General features: G+C 40.7%; 1 protein-coding gene across 11 annotated transcripts in view; it reads left to right on the forward strand.

Moving 5' to 3' along the window:
* The window catches only part of FBXL2 (F-box and leucine rich repeat protein 2), a 171,963-nt gene that overhangs the window by 102,388 nt on the left and 47,526 nt on the right, over window positions 1-22,049 (forward strand). For 10 of the 11 annotated variants that reach the window (XR_013528728.1, XR_004735957.3, XR_013528727.1 and 7 more), the window contains 3 exons: window positions 9,044-9,098; window positions 9,357-9,431; window positions 20,476-20,570. The exons of the other annotated variant lie outside the window; for it this stretch is intronic. Coding sequence is in view for 5 of the 10 variants with exons in the window: in XM_035278308.3 (XP_035134199.1) it covers window positions 9,044-9,098; window positions 9,357-9,431; window positions 20,476-20,570 (225 nt within the window). In the remaining 5 variants the exon portion in view is untranslated. The remainder of the gene's footprint in view (window positions 1-9,043; window positions 9,099-9,356; window positions 9,432-20,475; window positions 20,571-22,049) is intronic. 11 annotated transcript variants of the gene reach the window in all.

The following is a 22,049-nucleotide window of genomic DNA, read 5'->3' on the forward strand; positions in this document are numbered from 1 at the left end:
GATCTGCTGTGAATCTGATGGGCTTCCCTTTGTGGGTGACCCGACCTTTCTCTCTGGTTGCCCTTAGTATTCTCTCCTTTATTTCAACCCTGTTGAATCTGACGATTATGTGCCTTGGGGTTGCTCTTCTTGCGGAATATCTTTGTGGTGTTCTCTGTATTTCCTGCAATTGAGTGTTGGTTTGTCTTGCTAGGTGGGGGAAATTTTCCTGGATGATGTCCTGAAGAGTATTTTCCAGCTTGGATTCATTCTCTTCGTCCTCTTCTGGTACACCTATCAAACGTAGGTTAGGTCTCTTCACATAGTCCCACATTTCTTGGAGACTTTGTTCATTCCTTTTTGCGCTTTTTTCTCTGATCTTGGTTTCTTGTTTTATTTCATTGAGTTGGTCTTCGACTTCAGATATTCTTTCTTCTGCTTGGTCAATTCGGCTATTGAAACTTGTGTTTGCTTCGCGAAGTTCTCGTATTGTATTTTTCAGCTCCTTTAATTCATTCATATTCCTCTCTAAGGTATCCATTCTTGTTATCATTTCCTCGAATCTTTTTTCAAGGTTCTTAGTTTCTTTGCATTGATTTAATACATGATCTTTTAGCTCACAAAAGTTTCTCATTATCCATCTTCTGAAGTCTAATTCCGTCATTTCGTCACAGTCATTCTCCGTCCAGCTTTGCTCCCTTGCTGGTGAGGAGTTTTGGTCCTTTCTAGGAGGCGAGGTGTTCTGGTTTCGGGTGTTTTTCTCCTTTTTGCGCTGGTTTCTTCCCATCTTTGTGGATTTGTCCGCTGGTCGTCTGCGTATTTGCTGACTTTTCGTTTGGGTCTCTGAGTGGACACCCAGATTGTTGATGATGAAGTATTTCTGTTGCTTGGTTTTCCTTCTACCAGTCTAGCCCCTTCGCTGTACGACTGCTGAGGTCTGCTCCAGACCCTGCTTGTCTGGGGTGCACCTCTAGCAGCGAGGGATGCTACCAGTTTCTTTTTCTGCTCTCTTTGTCCCAGGATGATGCCTGCCTAATGTCAGTCTTTTGGATATAGAGGGGTCAGGGAGCTGCTTGAGGAGACAGTTTGTACTTTATAGGGGTTTAATTGCTGAGCTGTGCACTCTGTTGTTCATTCAGGGCTGTTAGGCTGCTATGTTTTATTCTGCTGCAACAGAGCTCATTAAAAAACCCTTTTTTTTTTTTTTTTTTTTTTTCTCAAATGCTCTGTGTTGAGGGGTTTGGGCTTTATTTTTGGATGTCCGATCAGGTGTCCTGCCCAGCTAGAAGGCAGACTAGCCACTGTTTGGCTGTCGAGGCTCCGCCCTGCTGTTGTGTGATTCGCGCTGTTCCTGCCGGCTCTGCTGTGGTCTCCGCCACGCCCTGCAGCGGAGTCTCTTCGTTGTAGCGTGTTGCCTCAGCAACGGCAGGCTGCGTCAGCAGTGGGCGTGTATCTCAGTAGGGACGGGTTGCCTCGGCAGCGGCTGGCTGCGTCAGCAATGGGCGTGTATCTCACTTGGGGCGGGTTGCCTCGGCAACGGCTGGCTGCGTCAGCAGTGGGCGTGTATCTCAGTTGGGGTGGGTTGCCTCAGCAACGGCTGGCTGCGTCAGCAGTGGGCGTGTATCTCAGTTGGGGCGGGTTGCCTCGGTAGTGGTGGACGCCCCTCCCCCACAGAGCGTCTCGGATCGTCTGCTCGGGATAGTTTGAAATCGCGGTTTTGTTTGTCCCACTGGGTATCCCAATCCCTGCAATCCCCTGGGCTGGCCTACTGTCCAAGTCTCGTTCAGTCTCAAGTCCAGCCCTCTCAAGTCTCAGGTTGCCGGTTCAACAGGACACCTGGACAAGCGCGCCCTGTGGGGATTGCTGGGTAGGGCCGGCCGCCGCCGCCCCGGCTGCTGGCTTCGCCAGGCAGACATTCTGCCTGGCGTCCCGTGTCTTTTTTATACTTGGGAGTTTCCCCGTTCTGTGGGCAACAAAGATCAGTCTGGAAATGCCGCTCTGACTCACCGTTTGCGGATTCAACGAGAAGAGCTCCAATCCTGGGTTGTTCTCACAGCGCCATCTTGAGTCCTCCTGTGTCTTCTTTTGAGAAAGGCCTATTCAGATCTTTGGCCCATTTTTAAGTTGGATTATTAGATTTCTTTTTCCTACAGAGTTAGTTATTCCTTATATATTCTGGTTATTAATCCTTTGTCGGATATGTAGTTTGCAAATATTGTTTCCCATCCTGTGGGTTGTCTGTTCACTTTGTTGATTGTATCCTTTGCTGTGCAGAAGCTTTTTAACTTGATGTGATCCCATTTGTCCATTTTTGCTTTAGTTGCCTGTGCTTGTGGAGGTATTACTCAATAAATTTTTTCCCAAAACAATGTCCTGGAGCATTTCCCCCAATGCTTTCATGTAATAGTTTCATAGTTGGAGGTCTTAGATGTAAGTCTTTAATCCATTTTAATTTTATTTTTTTATATGGTGAGAGATAGGGGTCTAGTTTCATTCTTATGCAGATAGATATCCATTTTTCCCAGCACAATTGAAGAGACTGTCTTTTCCCCCATGTATGTTCTTGGCACTTCTGAGTTTATGGTAGGTGTACGAGTTTGTTTCTGGGTTCTATATTCTGTTCCATATGTGTCTCTATGGCAGTACCATGCTGTTTTGATTACTATTGCTCTATAGTATAATCTTAAGTCAGGTAATGTGATTCTTCCAGTTTTGTTCTTTTTGCTTGGGATAACTTTGGCTATATTCTGTTTTTTTGTGATTCCATATGAATTTTAGGATTGTTTTTGTGAAAATTGTCATTCATATTTTTATAGGGATTGTATTAAATCTGTCATTTGCTTTGGGTATATGGACATTTTAACAATATTGATTCTTGCTTAAACCCAGGAGGCAGAGGTTTTAGTGAGCTAAGATCACACCATTGCACTCCAGCCTGGGTGACAACAAAACAAAACAGTTGATTCTTCTAACCCATGAACACGGAATATCTTTCCATTTTGTGTGTGTGTGTCCTTTTCAATTTCTTGCATTAGTGTTTTATATTTTTATTTTAGAGATCTTTCACTTTTTGGCTAATTTGATTCCTTATTTAATGTTACTCAATTTTATTTGTGACTTGTAAATGGAATTACTTTTTAAATTTCTTGATTGTTCACTGTTGGCATATAGAAATGCTGCTGATTTTTGTATGTTGATTTTGTATCCTGCAACTTTATTGAATTTATCAGTTCTAATCATTTTTTGGTAGAATGTTTAGATTTTCCCAAGTACAAGATCATCTCATCATCGAACAAGGATAATGTGACTTCTTCCTTTCCCATCTGAATGCCCTTTATTTCTTTCCCTTATCTGTTTCTCTAGCTAGGACTTCCAGTACTATGTTGAAAAACAATGATGAAATAACATAGTGGGATCCCCGTCACTTAAAAAAAAAAAATAGTCAGCATAGAATTCCAGTACTATGTTGAATAACAGTGGTGAAAGTGGTCGTCCTTGATCTTAGCAGAAAGGCTTTTAATTTTTCCCTATTCAGTATGATACTAGCTCTGGGTCTGTCCTATGTGGCATTTATTATGTTGAGGTATGTTCCTTCTATGCGCAGTTTGTTGAGAGATTTGCTCATGAAGTGAGAATGAATTTTATCAGTGCTTTTTCAGCATCAATTGAATTGATTATGTGGTTTTTGTCCTTCATTCTGTTGATATGATGTATCACATTGATTGATTTGAATATGTTGAACCATCCTTGCTTCCCTGAAATAACACTCACATGGTCATGATGAACAATCTTTTTAATGTGTTGTTGAATTCAATTTGCTGGTATTTTGTTGAGAATTTTTGCATCAATATTCAACAGAGATATTGGCCTGTAGTTTTCTTTTTTTGGTCTTGTCTGGTTCTGGTATCAGGGTAATACTGGCCTTGTAGAATGAGTTTGGAAGTGTTCCCTCCTCATCTGTTTTCTGAAATAGTTTGAGTGGGATTGGTATTAGTTTTTCTTCAAATGTTTGGTAGAATTCAGCAGTGACGCCATGAAGTCCTGAGCTTTTCAAAACTTGGTGACTTTTTAGTATGGCTTTGATCTCCTATTCACAAATTTGATAACTTAGATGGAAAGGATCGATTTCTTGAAAGACACAAACTAGCAAAAACTCACACAATGAGAAGTAAACTGAATAGGCATATATATTAAAGAAACAAAATAATTAATAACCTTCCAAAACAGAAGGCACCAGACCCAGATGGTGGTTTCAGTGGTGAATTTTACCTGACTTTTCAGAAGGAAATGATACTAGTTCTCTATAATAATATTTTCCAGGAAATTGGAAGCAGAACACTTCCCTAACTCATTCTGGGAGCCCAGTGCTACCATAATACCAAGACCATATAAAAATATTACAAAAAAGGAGAACTCAAGACCAACATTTTAAATAAAAATAGATGCAAAAATCTTTAAGAAATTTTAGCAAGTCACACCAGTGATATACAAAATAATTGTATCCCACAATAAATTTATTTCAAGTATGCAAGGCTATTTTAACCATTCAAAAATCAGAGTAATCTATTGCTTCAACACACTAAAGAAAAAATCTTATGGGTCACATCAGAAAGTAGAGAAAAAATATTTGACACATTGTGGCACCCATTCATGATAAAAATACTCATCAGACTAGGAATAGAGAGGAACTTCCTGACTTGATAAAGAACACAAGACCTACAGCTAACATCAAATGTACCACACCAAAACATGTTAATGATGGGGGAATGTGTTTGTTGGCAGGTGTGTATATGGTAACTCTCTGCACTACTTGCTCTTATTTTAAATAAAAATTTTAAAGAGATAAATGTGAGAGGTGTTAAAATCATCCATGTGCAAAATGGAAATATTTTACAGGATGTAACAAAGGAATTAGAAAATAATTGAAAGGCCAGAAAAAAAAACATATAGTAAAAACATCATAATAGTTGAATAGTGGCAGCTTTTTCTCTGAGATGAGAAAGCAACAAAGATATATTTCATTACCAGTTCTATTTATCATTGTACTAGAGAAGATCATAGCCACTGTAATAAGCAAAAGAAATAGAAAGTATAATTATTGGAAAGGAGGAAAGTTCATTATTTAATAGTGAATTGATGTTTTATGTAGACAGAGCAAGACAGAGCAAGATTTTTTTCTCGGGAAAAAAAATCAAAATGAATAAACGAATTTAGAAATATGGTTGGGTACAAGGTCAGTATATGAAAATTAACATTATAAACTAGCAGCAATTAAAGAATGACATTTAAAATAGTCCCCTTTTTTTTTTTTTTGAGACAGGGTCTCACTCTCTCGTCCAGGTTCACAGCTCACTGCAGCCTTGAACTTCCCAGGCTCTGTTGATCCTACCACCTCAGCCTCCTGAGTAGCTGGGACTATGGGCATTCACCATGACACGTGACTAATTATTACATATTTTTTGGTAGCAATTGGCTTTTACCATGTTGCTCATGCTGGTCTTGAATTCCTGGGCCCGGCTGATCCTCCTGCCTCAGCCTTCCAAAGTTCTGGGATTATAGGCATGAGCCACCATGCCCACCCCAAAATATTCCATTTTAATAATAAGAACATTAAATAACCAGGAAAAAAATCTAAAGATGAGCAAGGTATCTACGTGGAAAACTATAACAGTTACCATGAGAAATTAAAGAAGTCCTAAATAAATTTTGGAATGGATCTTGTTTCTGGATTGGAAGATTTAGTATGGTAAAAATCTCAATTTTTCCCAAATTTTCTATAAATTAAATGCAATCCCAGTAAAAATTTCAGAAAATTTTCATGTGGAAATTGACATGCTGATTCTGAAACTTAATTGGAAATTCCGAGTATCAAGAATAACTAAGATAATCTTGATCAAAGTTGAAAGTCTTACGTTACCAGATGTTGTGACTTATTATTGAAGCTTCATGATTAAAACAGCCTTACCTGCACGAAGACAGACAGACTAATGGAGCACAATACAAAGTCCAAAAGTACATCCAGCCCTTCGCTCCCCTGTGTATATTTCTAACCAGGGTGCTATTGTAGCGCTTGCCTCTAAAGTTGAGGTTATCACATTTGAGATAGGAAGCACTTTCCAGGAAAGAATGTTTTGGAGGGGTCAGGACTCAGTTTGCCACTCGTGTAGCTATCTGTGTTTCTATTGCCAGTATCCCAGGCTGTGTAATTCAGTGCATTACTTTTACTCATTGAAACGTGAGTCAGGAATTGGCTTTGGCATCAGTGTGGTAGTTTGGAGTATTTGCCATGCCTGTGCAAATTCAACTACTTTCAGTGTAAAAGGTTGGTGAAGGGAGATAAGGTAAATACTTTAGGCAATCTATTTTTTCATTCAGTAATCATAAAACTAGGTAGTAAGCATGAGATGAAAGATGTGAATTCCTGTTCCACCTGTTGGTTTCTGTGTGTCTCAATGTGTGCGCATCTTGCTTCATTTGTGAGTGAAGCATGAATCCAGTTTGTTCCAAACAACTCACTCACTGAATGAAAACTACTTCATCTGTTATCAGTTAAGAAATAGCACTGTAGGCTGGGCGGGGTGGCTCACACCTGTAACCCCAGCACTTTGGGAGGCCAAGGCAGGTGGATCACCTGAGGTCGGGAGTTTGTGACCAACATGGAAGAACCCCATCTCTACTAAAAATACAAAATTAGCTGGGCGTGGTGGCACATGCCTATAATCCCAGTTACTTGGGAGGCTGAGGCAGGAGAATTGCTTGAAGCTGGGAGGCGGAGGTTGTGGTGAACCGAGATTGCATCATTGCACTCCAGCCTGGGCAACAAGAGCAAAACTCCATCTCAAAAAAAAAAAAAAAAAAAAAAAAAGCGCTGTTGACCTAAATAAGAAAACTAAGGCAAAATTAAGCTAGAGAGTTTATCTCAAGGTTGAGACTGAATCAGGAGAGGGGGCGATTACAAAAGTTGTTTTCTGGGAATTCTCATTGGTTTCCAGAATTAACGTTGATGAGTGATTGGCTGTACATTGTTGAACTGTGGGGTAGGAGTTATGGTGGCCAGTATGTGGCATTGTTGGGTTACCTTATAGCTACTTGTGTCAGTGACTCTAGGGCCCACATAGCAGCTCACATCTCTTAGATTAAGTTTCTTTTCTTTCTCGGGATCTAGTCCAATTCTGAGGGAAAAACAGCTGTGTTAAACTTTCCAAAGCAGTATAGGTAATGGTCGTGGGCTTGTGCTCTCGAGCCAGACTACCTGGGTTCAAACCCTAGTTCTAACTTTACTATCAGTGTGCCCTGGGCAGGTTACTTAACCTCTGTGCTCAGCGTCCTCACCTGTAAAATGAGGATAGTAATAGCAGTGTTGTGCCAGTCAGATGACTAGCATGTAAACTGTGGCTGGCACGTAGTCAGGCATAATCAATGTGAACTGTTTTTGTTATCGCCAGTATTATTACTAGTGAGATGTGATAAAGATGGTCTACTCAAGGGATTTTCAAGGGAAACTGCTAACTCTTTTTTTTACCTTTGACTTAGGCTTTTAGAACCCAATCCCTGCATGAAATCGGATTCTACTAGACCAGGCTAGTTTCTCTGTCTGGTGCTTGTTTCCTGTAGGGAGCTGACAGTCGGATATGGCTAGCTGTGGGATGGTCATATGTCATAGGACACAGCTCTTAGGGGCAGGAGAGCCTTTGAGTTGGGCACTGTAGATGTGTAGATACCTTGAAGTACCTTGAATATATATGTTTAAGTACTCATATTTTACCCGCCACCAGCATTTTTCCATGTACTAAAATCCACTGAATCTCTTTTTCTTTTTGAGATGGAGTCTCGCCCTGTCACCCAGGTTGGGGTGCAGTGGCACAGTCTTGGCTCACTGCAACCTCCACCTCCCGGTTCAAGTGCTTCTCCTGCCTCAGCCTCCCAAAGTGCTGGGAATACAGGTGTGAGCCACTGCGCCCAGCCAGAATCTTTAAAAGTCAACGTAGCCCTTATTATGCTTCTGTCCTTTGCTTTTCACTAGAAAATGACTGTAGCCTATACTGTAGGATGGCATCTGTGCAGTCCCTAGCCCATGGAACCGCATGTGGGTGTGTTCTTGTAGGGTACAACACTCTGATGTTTTATGATTCTACTCTCCTTCCCTGAGCCCGTGGATTTTTATCCCACTGCTGATTGTTACCTTTGAAGAATTTTGAGGATGGCTGTTTGCCATCTTCCCACTCTCCCCCTTCCACACTCAGAGGCACGGACTCTCATATTCACTTTCCAGGACCCTCAGAATTGAGGCACTGTTCTTGTTCCTGACTTCAGCCCTATCCACCCTTCTTTCACAGAAAAGCTGACCTTTGTTTTTGGCTGTCACTCTGCAGTACTGAGGCGCGCACGGCTGTTTGCTCACATGCTGTCAGCGGCAGCTCCTCTCCTTGACTGCCAGAATGTTAAGGCTTCACTCTGTCCCCTGCCCAGCTGGCAGCTACTGGTCCCTCTAAGGCATTACCAATGCCAACTAAAATTTTGTTTGCTTCTGTCTGCTTTTCTTTCCTCTCATCTTTCCTATGTCCTGTGGCTCCTTGGCTTTTGGCTAGGAAAAGCTGGTCACTTACAGATTTTGCCAACTAATGAGCTCCATCTTTCTGCTAGGCGAACAAATACTTCAAACCAAATGGGCTTTGTCATCAAGCTTGTTTTGACGATGTTATTTGAGGCCCGGGCATCTGAGCCTGTTTAGTGCATCTAGCACCAAAAGAGGGCTTATTCTGCTAGAGAGTCGGTCTTCAAATAGAACCAGTTATGGTCTTTCTCCTGTCCATTTATTAGAACAAGGGAAATACAAACTTAATGATTTCTAAGGTAATTTGTACAGTGTGTAAAACATTGTATGCAAACATTTAATATTTCACCGTAGTTATATAAAATTATAGTGCACTCGTATATTGCAGATTGAAGAATCTTGAAAAAACTTACATATCCAGGTGACACATTAGATTTTATCTTTCAAGTTATAATTATCCTGAAATGTTAACACCATCTCGTATTTGTGTTTTTTTTCCTCTCTCTATAGAATATTTTCCTTCTTGGATATAGTAACTTTGTGCCGATGTGCACAGATTTCCAAGGTAGAGTATTCACCAGATTTTTAACCAATAAATGTCATTTTCTTAGAAAGAGTTTTAGTTCAAATTACTGAAAATCAAAATTTTATTATCTTTTATACTTAATATAACACAATGGTGTAGTTTTGCATTTGATGATTAACTTAATATACATCAAAAATAAAAGTTTGAAAATAAAGGTTAATCAAAGCTTTCTTTAATAGTCTCAATAAATGTGTTTCTTTCACCCCAATTCCTCTTCCTTTACCTCCCACCTTCCAGGCTTGGAACATCTTAGCCCTGGATGGAAGCAACTGGCAAAGAATAGATCTTTTTAACTTTCAAACAGATGTAGAGGTAAGTTAGCTTTGGTTTAGACAGAAAACTTTAAAAAGCTGAGTAGCTGTTCCCTCTTTCCCGCCTTTTTATATTTTACTGCATTTAGATCTAGTAAAGTGCTGAGGTGGAACAGAAAAAAAAAAGTGGAAGAGATTTGCATACATCAAAACAAAATCCTGCTTCATTTTAATTGTATCAGTGACAGACTGCTTTTCCCTCGCTTATGTTTATAGTCTGAGTTTTACTACTCAGCTTTTTAAAGCCATGCACCTGCATCATTAACACCTGGTTCAGTGCTTTAACCTTAGGAGACTTCACAAATATTTATTGGCCTAAAAAATCTGCTGAGAATGTTAATTCAGCAGCAAGAGTGGAGAAATGGCAGAAGCCCAGGCTGGAAATGGAAAGCGTCATCCCGGCTCAGCCACTTAAGTCTGTAATCTCTTAGTACTTCTGTCTTATTATCCATAAAATAAAGAAGCAAAGTAAGAGTTAAGCCTTTTATCATTCCAAGATGCTGATATATTTATCCGTAAATATGTAAATATCTCCATTTAAGTGTGATAAAACTGACCAAATAAGGAAAGTTTATTTTAAAACGACTTTAATACTCAATACTAAATTTCTAACCATTAGAGAGCATTGCACTTCGGAATTGTCTGAGTGCTGGTTCCAGGGTCTTGAGAGTCTGAAGTTTATTATCTACCTTATGCGAAACCTAATTTATTTCCAGTTTAGCCAACTAACTTACAGTAGTGGAACTGCATTTTAATTTAGTTACCCAAATGGTATGTTTGCCATGTGTTTTTACCAAGGTGTACATGGTGGGGTGTTTTTTTTTTAATGGATAAGGAAATTAATATGTTTAACAGTAGGATTGAGCTAAGCAATTTCCTGCTAGCTACTTAACCTGGCTTGACTTCAACAAACTAATGGTCAGCTGTGGAGACTCTTCACCTCCTTCTTTAGGTTACTCACTGCACGAGAGTCTCTGGTCCTCACCTTAAACCAGTGGAGCACAATACTTCCAGTAAGTGGGGCGGGCAGAGCAGAAGATTTCCCTTTATTAAATCAAAAGAGAAACCCCTTATTTCTGTCATATTGTGGTGTTCTGAGCTTGGAAGGAGCAGGGACCTCAAGGATTTGTGCCCATCCTGGAAAGATAAGCTCTAGGTCCTGTCTTAACACTGTAGTTTCTGAATTAGGTGTTCTTTAGTGCTCTTTTGGGACTTATTGGCAGTGATTATAATAGTGCCCACCTAAACATGCCAACATTCCATGCCAGTGAATGTAATTCCCCTTCAAACTGATCATCTCTAAATCTTTGTTCACTGTGTTTACTTAGTGATGATGCAGAGGACCTATAATTTCTAAAAATTGTAGTCATTTCTACTGACCAAAAAGAACGTTATTGTTTTGAAAAAGTTGAGCAAAATAATTTCTCTTTTTCTGTGATTCTTCATGTCTCCTCAATTTTGATGACTTTTCCAACCATACAACCTTTTTGGAAAACACATGAAGAACTTTTAAAGTCAGGCCAGGTGCAGTGGCTCACACCTGAAATGCCAACACTGTGGGAGGCCAAGGCGGGCAGATTGCTGGACCCCAGGAGTTCAAGACCATCCTGGTCAAAATGGTGAAACCCCGTCTCTACTAAAGATACAAAAAATTAGCTGGGCATGGTGGCGCGTGCCTGTAATCCCAGCTACTCAGGAAGCTGAGGCAGGAGAATTGCCTTAACCCAGGAGGCGGAGGTTGCAGTGAGCCGAGATCGCGCCATTGCACTCCAGCCTGGGTAACAAGAGCGAAACTCTGTCTCAAAAAAAAAAAAAAAAAAAGAAAAGAAAAGAAAAAGAAAAAGAAAAAATTAGCCAGGCACAATGGCACATACCTGTAGTCCCAGCTACTCAGGAGGCTGAAGTGGGAGGATCACCTGAGCCCAGAGGGCAGAGGTTACAATGAGCTCTGATTGTGCCATTGCACTCTAGCCTGGGTGACAGAGTGAGACCCTGTCTCAAAAAAAAAAAATTGGGGCAGCACCAAGATGGCCAAGAGGAGGGAACACCAGAATGCAGCTCCCAGCAAATGAGATGCAGAGGGCTAGAGGATTTCATGATTCCAAATGAGGGGCCAGGTTCATTTTGGGGGGACTGGAAGGATTCTGACAGCCCAGGGAAGGAGCCAAAGCAGGGCGAGAGCCGCCCAGGGACAATGAACCAAGACAGGGCAGGCGTGTCCCCACCTGGAACATGCAGCCAGCTTGGAGGGTCGGTGGACTTCACCCCAAGTGCTCCAATTTGGATCCTGTGCTTACCTCATCCCTCCTGCAACCCACGGTCCACAAGAGCCCTGCCAGACTGAGGAGTGTGGTGGGTTGTCGATGCAAATCTGAGCCACAGCTCCCACCTGGTGCCGCAAGTTGTCAGCCGGACCTGAGCAGAAATTTGGACTAGTGCCAGTGGGACAGAACAACCCATCCCACAGAAAGAGGCAGAGTTGAAAGCAGGGAAACAGGTCATAAGGCCTGGCAGGCCCCACCCCCCCAAAACTCAAACTGAAGCCTGTGCACCAGAGAGCTTGGCAGTGAATACACCAGTTTGACCCCAACCAGGAAGATCGAGCTCAGGGAAGGAGAGATGCCATTGGGAAGGGGGGTTCTAATTTCACCTTCATCCCAGGGAAGGACCACCCACCCAGCAACCTGACTGAATCCAAGGCAGCCCAGCAGCGCTTCTACAGGCCAAAATGATACAGCTCCAGCTGCAACAGAAAGGACATCCACTCAGAGATTTCTCCTGAAATCACCAACTTCAAAGATCAAAGGGAGATAAGTCCATGAAGATGGGGAAAAAACCAGCACAGAAAGGATAAAACCTTCAAAGACCAGAACACCTCTTCCCCTCCCAGGGATCACAACTCCTCACCATCAAGGGAACAAAACAAGACAAAATGTGTGTGATGAATTGACAGAAGCAGGCTTCAGAAGGTGGATAATAACACACTTCTCTGAGTTAAAAGAACACGTTCTAACCCAAGGCAAAGAAACTAAGAACCTTGAAATAAGGTTTGAGGAAATGCTAACTAGAATAACCAGCTTAGAGAAGAATATCAATGACCTGACAGAGCTGAAAAACAGCACAAGAACTTAACAAGGCATGCACAAGTTTCAACAGCCAAATCGATCAAGCAGAAGAAAGGATATCAGAGATAGAAGATCAAATCAATGAAATAAAATGAGAAGGCAAGATTAGAGAAAAAAGAGTGAAAAGAAATTAACAAAGCCTCCAAGAACTATGGGATTATGTGAAGAGACCTAATCTATGCTTGATCGGCATAATCTATGCTGAATGTGATGGGGAGAATGAATCCAAGCTGGAAAACAGTCTTCAGGATATTATCTAAGAGAACTTTCCCAACCTAACAAGGCAGGCTAACATTCAAATCCAGGAAATACATAGAACACCACAAAGTTATTCCTCAAGAAGAGCGACTCCAAGGCACATAACCATCAAATTCACCAGGGTTGAAATGAAGGAAAAAATCCTAAGGGCAGCCAGACAGAAAGGTCGAGTTACCTACAAAGGAAAGACCATCAGACTCACAGCAGATCTCTCGGCAGAAACTCTGCAAGCTAGAAGGGAGTGGGGGCCAATATTCAACATCCTTAAAGAAAAGACCTTTCAACCCAGAATTTCATGTCTGGCCAAACTAAGCTTCATAAGTGAAGGAGAAGTAAATCCTTTACAGACAAGCAGCTGCTGAGAGATTTCATCACTATAAGATCTGCCTTACGAGAACTCCTGAAGGAAGTACTAAACATGGAAAGGAACAACCAGCACCAGCCACTATGAAGACATACTGAATGGTAAAGAACAATGACGCAATGAAGAAACCACATCAACTAACAGGCAAAACAACCAGCCAGTAACAAAATGGCAGGATCAACTTCACACATAACAATATTAACGTTGAATATAAATGGCCTAAGTGCCCCAATCAAAAGACACAGACTGGCAAGCTGGATAAAAGTCAAGACCCAATGGTGTGCTATATACAGGAAACCCATATCATGTGCAAAGACTCACATGGACTCAAAATAAAGGGATGGAAGAAGATCTGCCAAGCAAATGGAGAGCAAAAAAAAAAAAAAAAAAAAGCAGGGATAGCAATCCTAGTCTCTGATAAAATAGACTTTAAACCAACAAAGAACGAGAGAGACAAAGAAGGGCATTACATAATGGTAAAAGGATCAATGCAACAAGAAGAGCTAACTATCCTAAATATATATACACCCAATACAGGAGCACCCAGATACATAAAGCAAGTTCTTAACAACCTACAAAGAGACTTAGACTCCCACACAATAATAGTAGGAGACTTTAATACTCCACTGACAATACTGGACAGATCAATGAGATAGAAAGTCACCAAGGATATCCAGGACTTGAGCGCAGATCTGGACCAAGCAGACCTAATAGACATTTACAGAACACTCCACCCCAAACACATTCTTCTCAGCACCACATCCCACTTACTCTAAAATTGACCACATAATTGAAAGTAAATCACTCCTCAGCAAATGCGAAAGAACAGAAATCATAACAGGCAGTCTTCCAGACCACAGTGTAATTAAATTAGAACTCAGGATTAAGAAAAGCACTCAAAACTGCACAATCACATGGAAACTGAACAACTTTCTCCTGAATGATGAATGGATAAACAGTGAAATAAAGGCAGAAATCAAAATGTTCTTCAAAACCAATGAGAATGAAGACGCAACATACCAGAATCTATGGGCCACATTTAAAGCAGTGTCTGGAGGGAAATTTATAGCAATAAATGCCCATATGAGAAACAAGAAAAGATCTAAAATTGATACCCGTCATCAAAATTGAAAGAACTAGAGGAGCAAGATTTAAAAAAAAAAACTCAAAAGCTAGCAGAAGACAAGAAATAACTAAGATCAAAGCAGAACTGAAGGAAATAGAGACACAAAAAACCCTTCAAAAAAATCAATGAATCCAGGAGCTGTTTTTTTGAAAAAATCAACAAAATAGACTTCTAGCCAGATTAATTAAAAAAGAAAAGGGGGAAGAATCAAATAGATGCAATAAAATACAATGAAGGGGATATCACCACTGATTCCACAGAAATACAAACTATCATCAGAGATTACTACGAACAGCTCTATGCACGTAAAGCAGTAAATCTGAAAGAAATGGATAAATTCCTGGACACTTGTACACTCCCAAGATTAAGCCAGAAAGAAGTTGAAACCCTAAATAGACCAATAACAAGGTTGGAAGTCAAGGCAGCAAGTAATAGCCTACCAACCAAAAAAGGTCCAGGTCCAGACAGGATCACAGCTGAATTCCACCAGATGTACAAAGAGGAGCTGGTACTATTCCTGTTGAAACTATTCCAAACAGTCCAAAAAGAGGAAATCCTCCCTAACTTTTTCTGTGCGACCAATATCATCCTGATACCAAAACCTGGCAGAGACACAACTAAAAAAGAAAACTACAGGCCAATATCCATGATGAACATTGATGCAAAAATCTTCAATAAAATACTGGCAAATCCATTGCAACAACACATCAAAAAGCTTATCCACCACTATCAAGTAGGCTTCATCCTGGGGATTCAAGGCTGGTTCAAGATACACAAGTGTATAAACGTAATTCACCACATAAATAGAACCAAAGACAAAAACCACATGATTATCTCAATAGATGAAGAGAGGGCCTTCGACAAAACTCAACAGCCCGTTATGCTAAAAACTCTCAATAAACTCGGTATTGATGGAACGTATCTCAAACTAATAAAAGCTATTTATGACAAACCCACAGCCAATATCATACTGAATGGGCAAAAACTGGAAGCATTCCCTTTGAAATCTGGTAGTAGACAAGGATGCCCTCTCTCACCACTCCTATTCAACATAGTATTGGAAGTTCTAGCCAGAGTAATTAGGCGAGAGAAAGAAATAAAAGGCATTCAATTAGGAAAAGAAGTCAAATTGTCCCTATTAGCAGACAGCATTATTGCATATTTAGAAGACCCCATCATCTCACCTCAAAACCTCCTTAAGCTGATAAGCAACTTCAGCAAAGTCCCAGGATACAAAATCAATGTGCAGAAATCACAAGCATTCCTATACACCAGCAACAGACAGAGAGCCAAATCATGAGCAAACTTCCATTTACAATTGCTACAAAGAGAATAAAATACCTAGGAATACAACTAACAAAGGATATAAAGGACCTCTTCAAGGAGAACTACAAACCACTGCTCAAGGAAATAAGAGAGGACACAAACAGATGGAAAAACATTCCATGCTCATGGTTAGGAAGAATCAATTTTGTGAAAATGGCCATACTGCCCAAAGTAATTTATAGATTCAATGCTATCCCCATCAAGCTACCATTGACCTTCTTCACAGAACTGGAAAAAACCACTTTAAACTTCATATGGAACCAAAAGAGAGCCCACATAGCCAAGACAATCCTAAGCAAAAAACAAAGCTGGAGGCATCACACTACCTGACTTCAAACTATACTACAAGGCTACAGTAATCAAACAGCATGGTACTGGTACCAAAACAGAGATATAGACCAATGGAACAGAACAGAGGCCTTGGAGGCTACACCACACATCTTCAACCATCTGATCTTTGGCACACCAGACAAAAACAAGTAATGGGGAAAGGATTCCCTGTTTAATAAATGGTGTTGGAAAAACTGGCTAGCCATGTGCAGAAAACAGAAACTGGACCCCTTCCTGACACCTGACACTAAAATTAACTCGAGATGGATTAAGATTTAAACATAAGACCTAACACCATAAAAACCCTAGAAGAAAACCTAGGCAACACCATCCAGGACATAGGCATAGGCAAGGACTTCATAACCAAAACACCAAAAGCAGTGGCAACAAAAGCTAAAATAGACAAATGGAATTTAAATAAACTTAAGAGCTTCTGCACAGCAAAAGAAACAATCATTAGAGTGAACCAGCAATCAACAGAATGGGAGAAAAATGTTTGCAATCTACCCATCTGACAAAGGGCTAATATCCAGAATCTACAAAGAACTAAAGCAGATTTACAAGAAAAAAACAAACAAACCCATTCGAAAGTGGGCAAAGGATATGAACAGACACTTTTTGAAAGAAGACATATATGCAGCCAACAAACATATGCAAAAATGCCCATCATCACTGGTCATTAGAGAAATGCAAATCGAAACTACATTGAGATACCATCTCACGCCAGTTAGAATGACGATCATTAGACTATCTGGAGACAACAGATGCTGGAGAGGATGTGGAGAAATAGGAACACTTTTACACTGTTGGTGGGAGTGTAAATTAGTTCAACCACTGTGAAAGACAGTGTGGCGATTCCTCAAGGACCTAGAAATAGAAATTCCATTTGACCCAGCAATCCCATTACTGGGTATATATCCAAAGGACTATAAATTGTTCTACTATAAGGACACATGCCCACGAATGTTCATTGCAGCACTGTTTACAATAGCAAAGACCTGGAACCAACCCAAATGCCCATCGATGATAGACTGGACAGGGAAAATTTGGCACAGATACACCATGGAATATTACGCAGCCATAAAAAATGACGAGTTTGTGTTCTTCATAGAGAACGAATGAATCTAAAAACCATCATACTCAGCAAAGTGACAGGAGAACAGAAAACCAAACACCACGTTTTCTCTCATAAGTGGCTGATGAACAATGAGAACACTTGGGCACAGGGAAGAAAATAACACTCACTGGGCTAGTTGTCGGGGTGGAGGGGAGGGGAGGGGAGGGGATGGAAAGTGGAAGGGTGGGGAGGATGGGGAGGGGTTACAGCGGGAGAAATGTCTGATGTAGGTGACGGGGGTGGGGGTGGGGCACCGGGGGGGGGGATGGAGACAGCAAACCACCGTAGCATGTATGTACCTATGCAACAATCCTGCAGAATACAATTTAAAAAATTATTTTGATATTAAAAAGCACTACTATTTCAAGTAAATATCACTACCTGTGGATTATTTGCTTATAAGATTTTAACTGATTGCTGACTTTCAGCTAACTGCTATATAAACACATCCCAGAAATACTTAAAAGTACAAAGGGGAAGCCAGTTTATGGTTCACCAGTTACATAAATAATTGAATGTGAAAACCTAAAATAGCTTGCACCAGGGTTTCAATCTAGTCCTAACACTTAGCTTCCCTTTTGGGCCAGCACCCTGAGTCCAGCCTAGATTATGAACCAAGTCTTGGGGTCCTCCATAGTCCTTAAACAAGACCCTTTGGAGGATGCTTGCCCTAGGAAACATTTTATGGATAGTCTTAAAAATATGCCCTTTGGGAAGGAAGTGACAACTTTTGGATATGTTGAGAGAAAAGAAAAGTTGCCTGGCACCGCAGTAAGCACTTTGCAAACATTAATGCATTTAATTCTCTTCAAAGCACCATATTAAAGAAACTGAGGCACAGAAAACGTTGAGTAGCTTAACCTAAGGTCACTCACCTACTAAGAGGAGACTGTAGTTTCCTTGAACGGTGGGTTGTGTGACTGGCACCATTCAAAGGAAAGGCAGAGTGAAGCACCCAGGTGGCGAGTACACATGGTAGCTGTCCTTCGTCACTCTTCCCTGAATACGTGTGCCTTACCTGAAGTTTGGGCTGGCATGTTCTGTGCCTTAAAACTTGGACATTTTGTTGTCAATGTTTCCATGGTTATTGAAGATTGCGGTAGGCCAAAAATGAGAAACAAGTTGTGTGAATCTAAAAGTGATAAATCCAAGGGTGTTTGAGCCCATTTTAGGGCTTATTTTTCTCTAAAGCCCTTCATTCTAAAATGAATGCCTACAACGTATTGTCTAGTAGATAAGACACAGAATCATTGGCTCGAATATTGCATTGAAATGGATTTACTTTTTCCCTCCCTCTTAGTTGGAAACAGTGGAATGAAAATTGTGTTTGTAGTATTTTATTCCGGTACAAGAACTTTGCCCCAAAAAAGGAGGAATAGAAAGTTGATATAAATGTTACTGACTTGAAATGGAGAACAGTATATTAGGTTGCTCCATTTGTAGACATTGGTGTAGAGGTGTGGTTTTTTTTCCTATTTATTAGGAAAATAAATACTTATCTTTGATTTCTAAGTCATAATCTTTTCCCCCTTGGTGGCAAAGATTTATTTTACACTTGTCTGGAATTTTGCTTCAAAAATATTAATAATCATTAATACAGGCAGTCTCGAGAAAGTATGAATGGGTGCTAGCAATATCAAAGGTTAGATTTTCACCATAATTAAGATCTTAACTAGGTAACAGTATGTATCCTGTGGGGTTTTTTGTTTGTTTGTTTTTATGAGATGGAGTCTTGCTCTCTCACTCAGGCTGGAGTAGTGCAGTGGTGTGATCTTGGCTCACTGCAACCTCCATCTCCCAGACTCAAGTGATTCTCCTGCCTCAGCCTCCCGAATAGCTAGGGCTACAGGTGTGCCCCACCGTGCTTGACTAATTTTTGTATTGTTAGTAGACATGGGGTTTCACCATGTCGGCCAGGCTGGTCTCGAGCTCCTGACCTCCAGTGATCTGCCCTCCTCAGCCTCACAACGTGCAGGGATTACAGCTGTGAGCCACTGTGCCCAGCTGTTTTGGTTTTACGTATCCTGGTGAATTCATCACGCTCACAGTTCAGTGCCAAGATTGCTGTTTTAGAAAATGAGGATAATAGTATTCCAAACAAATGAAATTGTTCCTTTTGAGCTCTTCCTCCCTGGTGGAGGTAGAGGTTGTAGTTAGTATTTATGACTGCCTCCTTCCACCATGCAGCTCTGCATTCCTTTGCTTTCAGCACACACCTCAGCTGGTCACGGTTCTTTACCTGGTGGAGGGACTCAGACCTTTCTTCCTGAAGGGTCTGGTCATTAATAGTCCTGCTTGGACTGGGTTGTTGTAGTTTGCTACCGGCGTAAATCACAGGGCATGGTAGTACCATGGGGTTCCCTAAGGGATCTTCTGTATCCCATGCATACTCTTCCTTACCTCGATCTTGGGAGTGTTCGTGAAGTTTTTTTTACTGTTAAATGAGCCATAATAGGTACAAGAAGTTGTTCCTCAAAAAATAGAAGTAAACCAGGTGCATCTTAGGGATGTGATCTTGGGACAAATTATTTCACCTGGCTGAATGTCAGTTCTTTCTTCTGCAAAGTCAGGGCAGTTGTAACTCCCACAGGACTGTTATGAGCATAACAAGAAATAATATTTATGAAATAAGCCTGGTATGTGCCTGTAGTTCTAGCTATGTGGTAGGCTGAGGCAGGAGAATCACTTGAGCCCAGGAGTTAGAGGCTGCAGTGAGCTATGACCACACCACTGGATTCCAGTCTGGGCACCAGGGTGAGACCTACCACCACCATCCCCGTCTCTAAAGTAAAGAAGTGATTTGAAATAGAAAACTTTTTTTTAAAAGTGGAAGTGCTTAATCAGTGTTCATTTTCTTTTTGCTTCCTGTAATATCTCTGCCAGTACCCAGCAAAAGATCCTTTTTCAAAGCAAATGTGTTTAAGAAGGGGACTGCTAAGGAGGCTGAGGGGGAGCTTTTACGATACATTGTACTTTTAAAGTGGTAATGTTTAGCTAAAGTAGGATTTTCTTTTTAAAGCAGCATTGTCTTAGATTTCTGCTCAGTGGCTGATATTCCCACAGCTAACCTCAAAAAGCCTTATGATCAGCAGAATGGCTGTGAGCCCTGAGTAGGGAAGGCTTAACCCCAGGGCTAAGGCTTTCAAAAGGCAGGGTACAGGTGTTTGTTTTTGTTTGTTGGTTGGTTTTAGAATAATTAATGCTTTAATTGAGAACATTTTTCAGTGCTTGCAACCCCTTTATGCATTAAGGATAGAACTGAGGTGCAAGAAGAATGTTCCAGAATATCTTCTATTACACTTGGAAAAATATATTCGGTTCCTAGATTTCAGGTTAGTTTGCTGTTAGATAAGCAGCATGAAAAAAACTGTATTTTCCCCCCAACTTTCTTGATTAAAGGGTCGAGTGGTGGAAAATATCTCGAAGCGATGTGGTGGATTCCTGCGGAAGCTCAGCTTGCGAGGCTGCATTGGTGTCGGGGATTCCTCCTTGAAGTAAGTCAAACCCAGTGGCTCACTGTCATGGCAGCTTGTAGCAGACATCTTCATCAGCAAAAATAAACTAAGCCTATTATATGCTCTGTTAAGATTCTTTCTGTGGTAATTTGCATAGAGTAATGAAAGGACCAAGACTGTGGAATAGCAAACCTGGGTTGGAAACTGAGTTGTTCTGTTGTTAGGGATGTGACTTTGGGACAAATTATTTCACCTGGCTGAGTGTCAGTTCTTTCTTCTGCAAAGTCGGGGCAGTTATAACTCCCACAGGACTGTTATGAGCATAACAAGAAATAATATGTATGAAGTGACTAGCACATAATAATATTTGTTCACCTCTTTTCTATTCCCTTTTTTTTCTGCATCTTCCTAGTTTTCCTCTCATAATATTAGCTACTTTTATATATAAATTGTACTAATTGATAAAATAACTATTTCAAAATTTTCCTTGGTGTAAGCTAGAATTTTGCTTACTCATAATGGGATGTGATTTTTACATTAATTTTATTACGGTTAGCAATATATCTTATCCAACTAAATATTTGCCCATCTCTTACTGGATAGCCATTATTTATTGGGAATGGTTTTTGTTTTTTGTTGTTGTTTTGCTTTGTTTTTAAGACAGTCTCACTCTGTAGCCCAGGCTGGAGTGCAGTGGCACAATCTCTGCTCATTGCAACCTCTACCTCCCAGGTTCCATTGATTCTCCTGTCTCAGCCTCCTGAGTAGCTGGGATTACAGGCATGTACCACCATCCTCTGCTAATTTTTGTATTCTTAGTAGAGATGAGATTTCACCATGTTGGCCAGACTGATCTCGAATTCCTGACCTCAAGTGATCCACTCGTCTTCGCCTTTCGAAGTGCTGGGATTACAGGCATGAGCCACTGCACCCAGGCTATTGGGAATATTATCAGTGTTAAGGATGTGTGCCGGCCAGGTACAGTCACACATGCCTGTAATCTCGGCACTTTGGGAGCATGAAGTGGGAAGATCCCTTGAAGCCAGGAGTTTGAGACCAGCCTGGGCAGCGAAATGAGACCCCTTCTCTTAAAAAAAAAAAAAAAAAAAGGTATGTGCTTTGAGGTTTTCTGGAGCCAGAGATGATTAAAACCTTCATGTCTTTATCCTCATGGCCTCTTGTATTGCTTATGAAGTTCACTAAATTATGATGTATCCCCCCCATAACCTTGGAATACACTTTGTGTTCTTGCAGACCTAAATATTACCACAGTGTACAGCAGTCACAGACTTCCAGTAAGAATGTGCAACATAGAGTGAATACAGACAGTAGAATTTATAATTCAAACATCTGCTACACCATTACTAAAAAAAAAATGGATTCACAACATCTTTTAAGTATAAAAACTCTCACTTTAAATGTTATGGAACAAGATAATTTTTTTTAAATCAAGAAATTCAGTCCATCAAAACAAATTTTCTGCTAATTCAAAAGCTTTATAAACCAGTGGAATGGGGT

The sequence above is a fragment of the Callithrix jacchus genome, chromosome 17 (genome assembly GCF_049354715.1).
Source record: "Callithrix jacchus isolate 240 chromosome 17, calJac240_pri, whole genome shotgun sequence".
Lineage (NCBI taxonomy): Eukaryota > Metazoa > Chordata > Mammalia > Primates > Cebidae > Callithrix > Callithrix jacchus.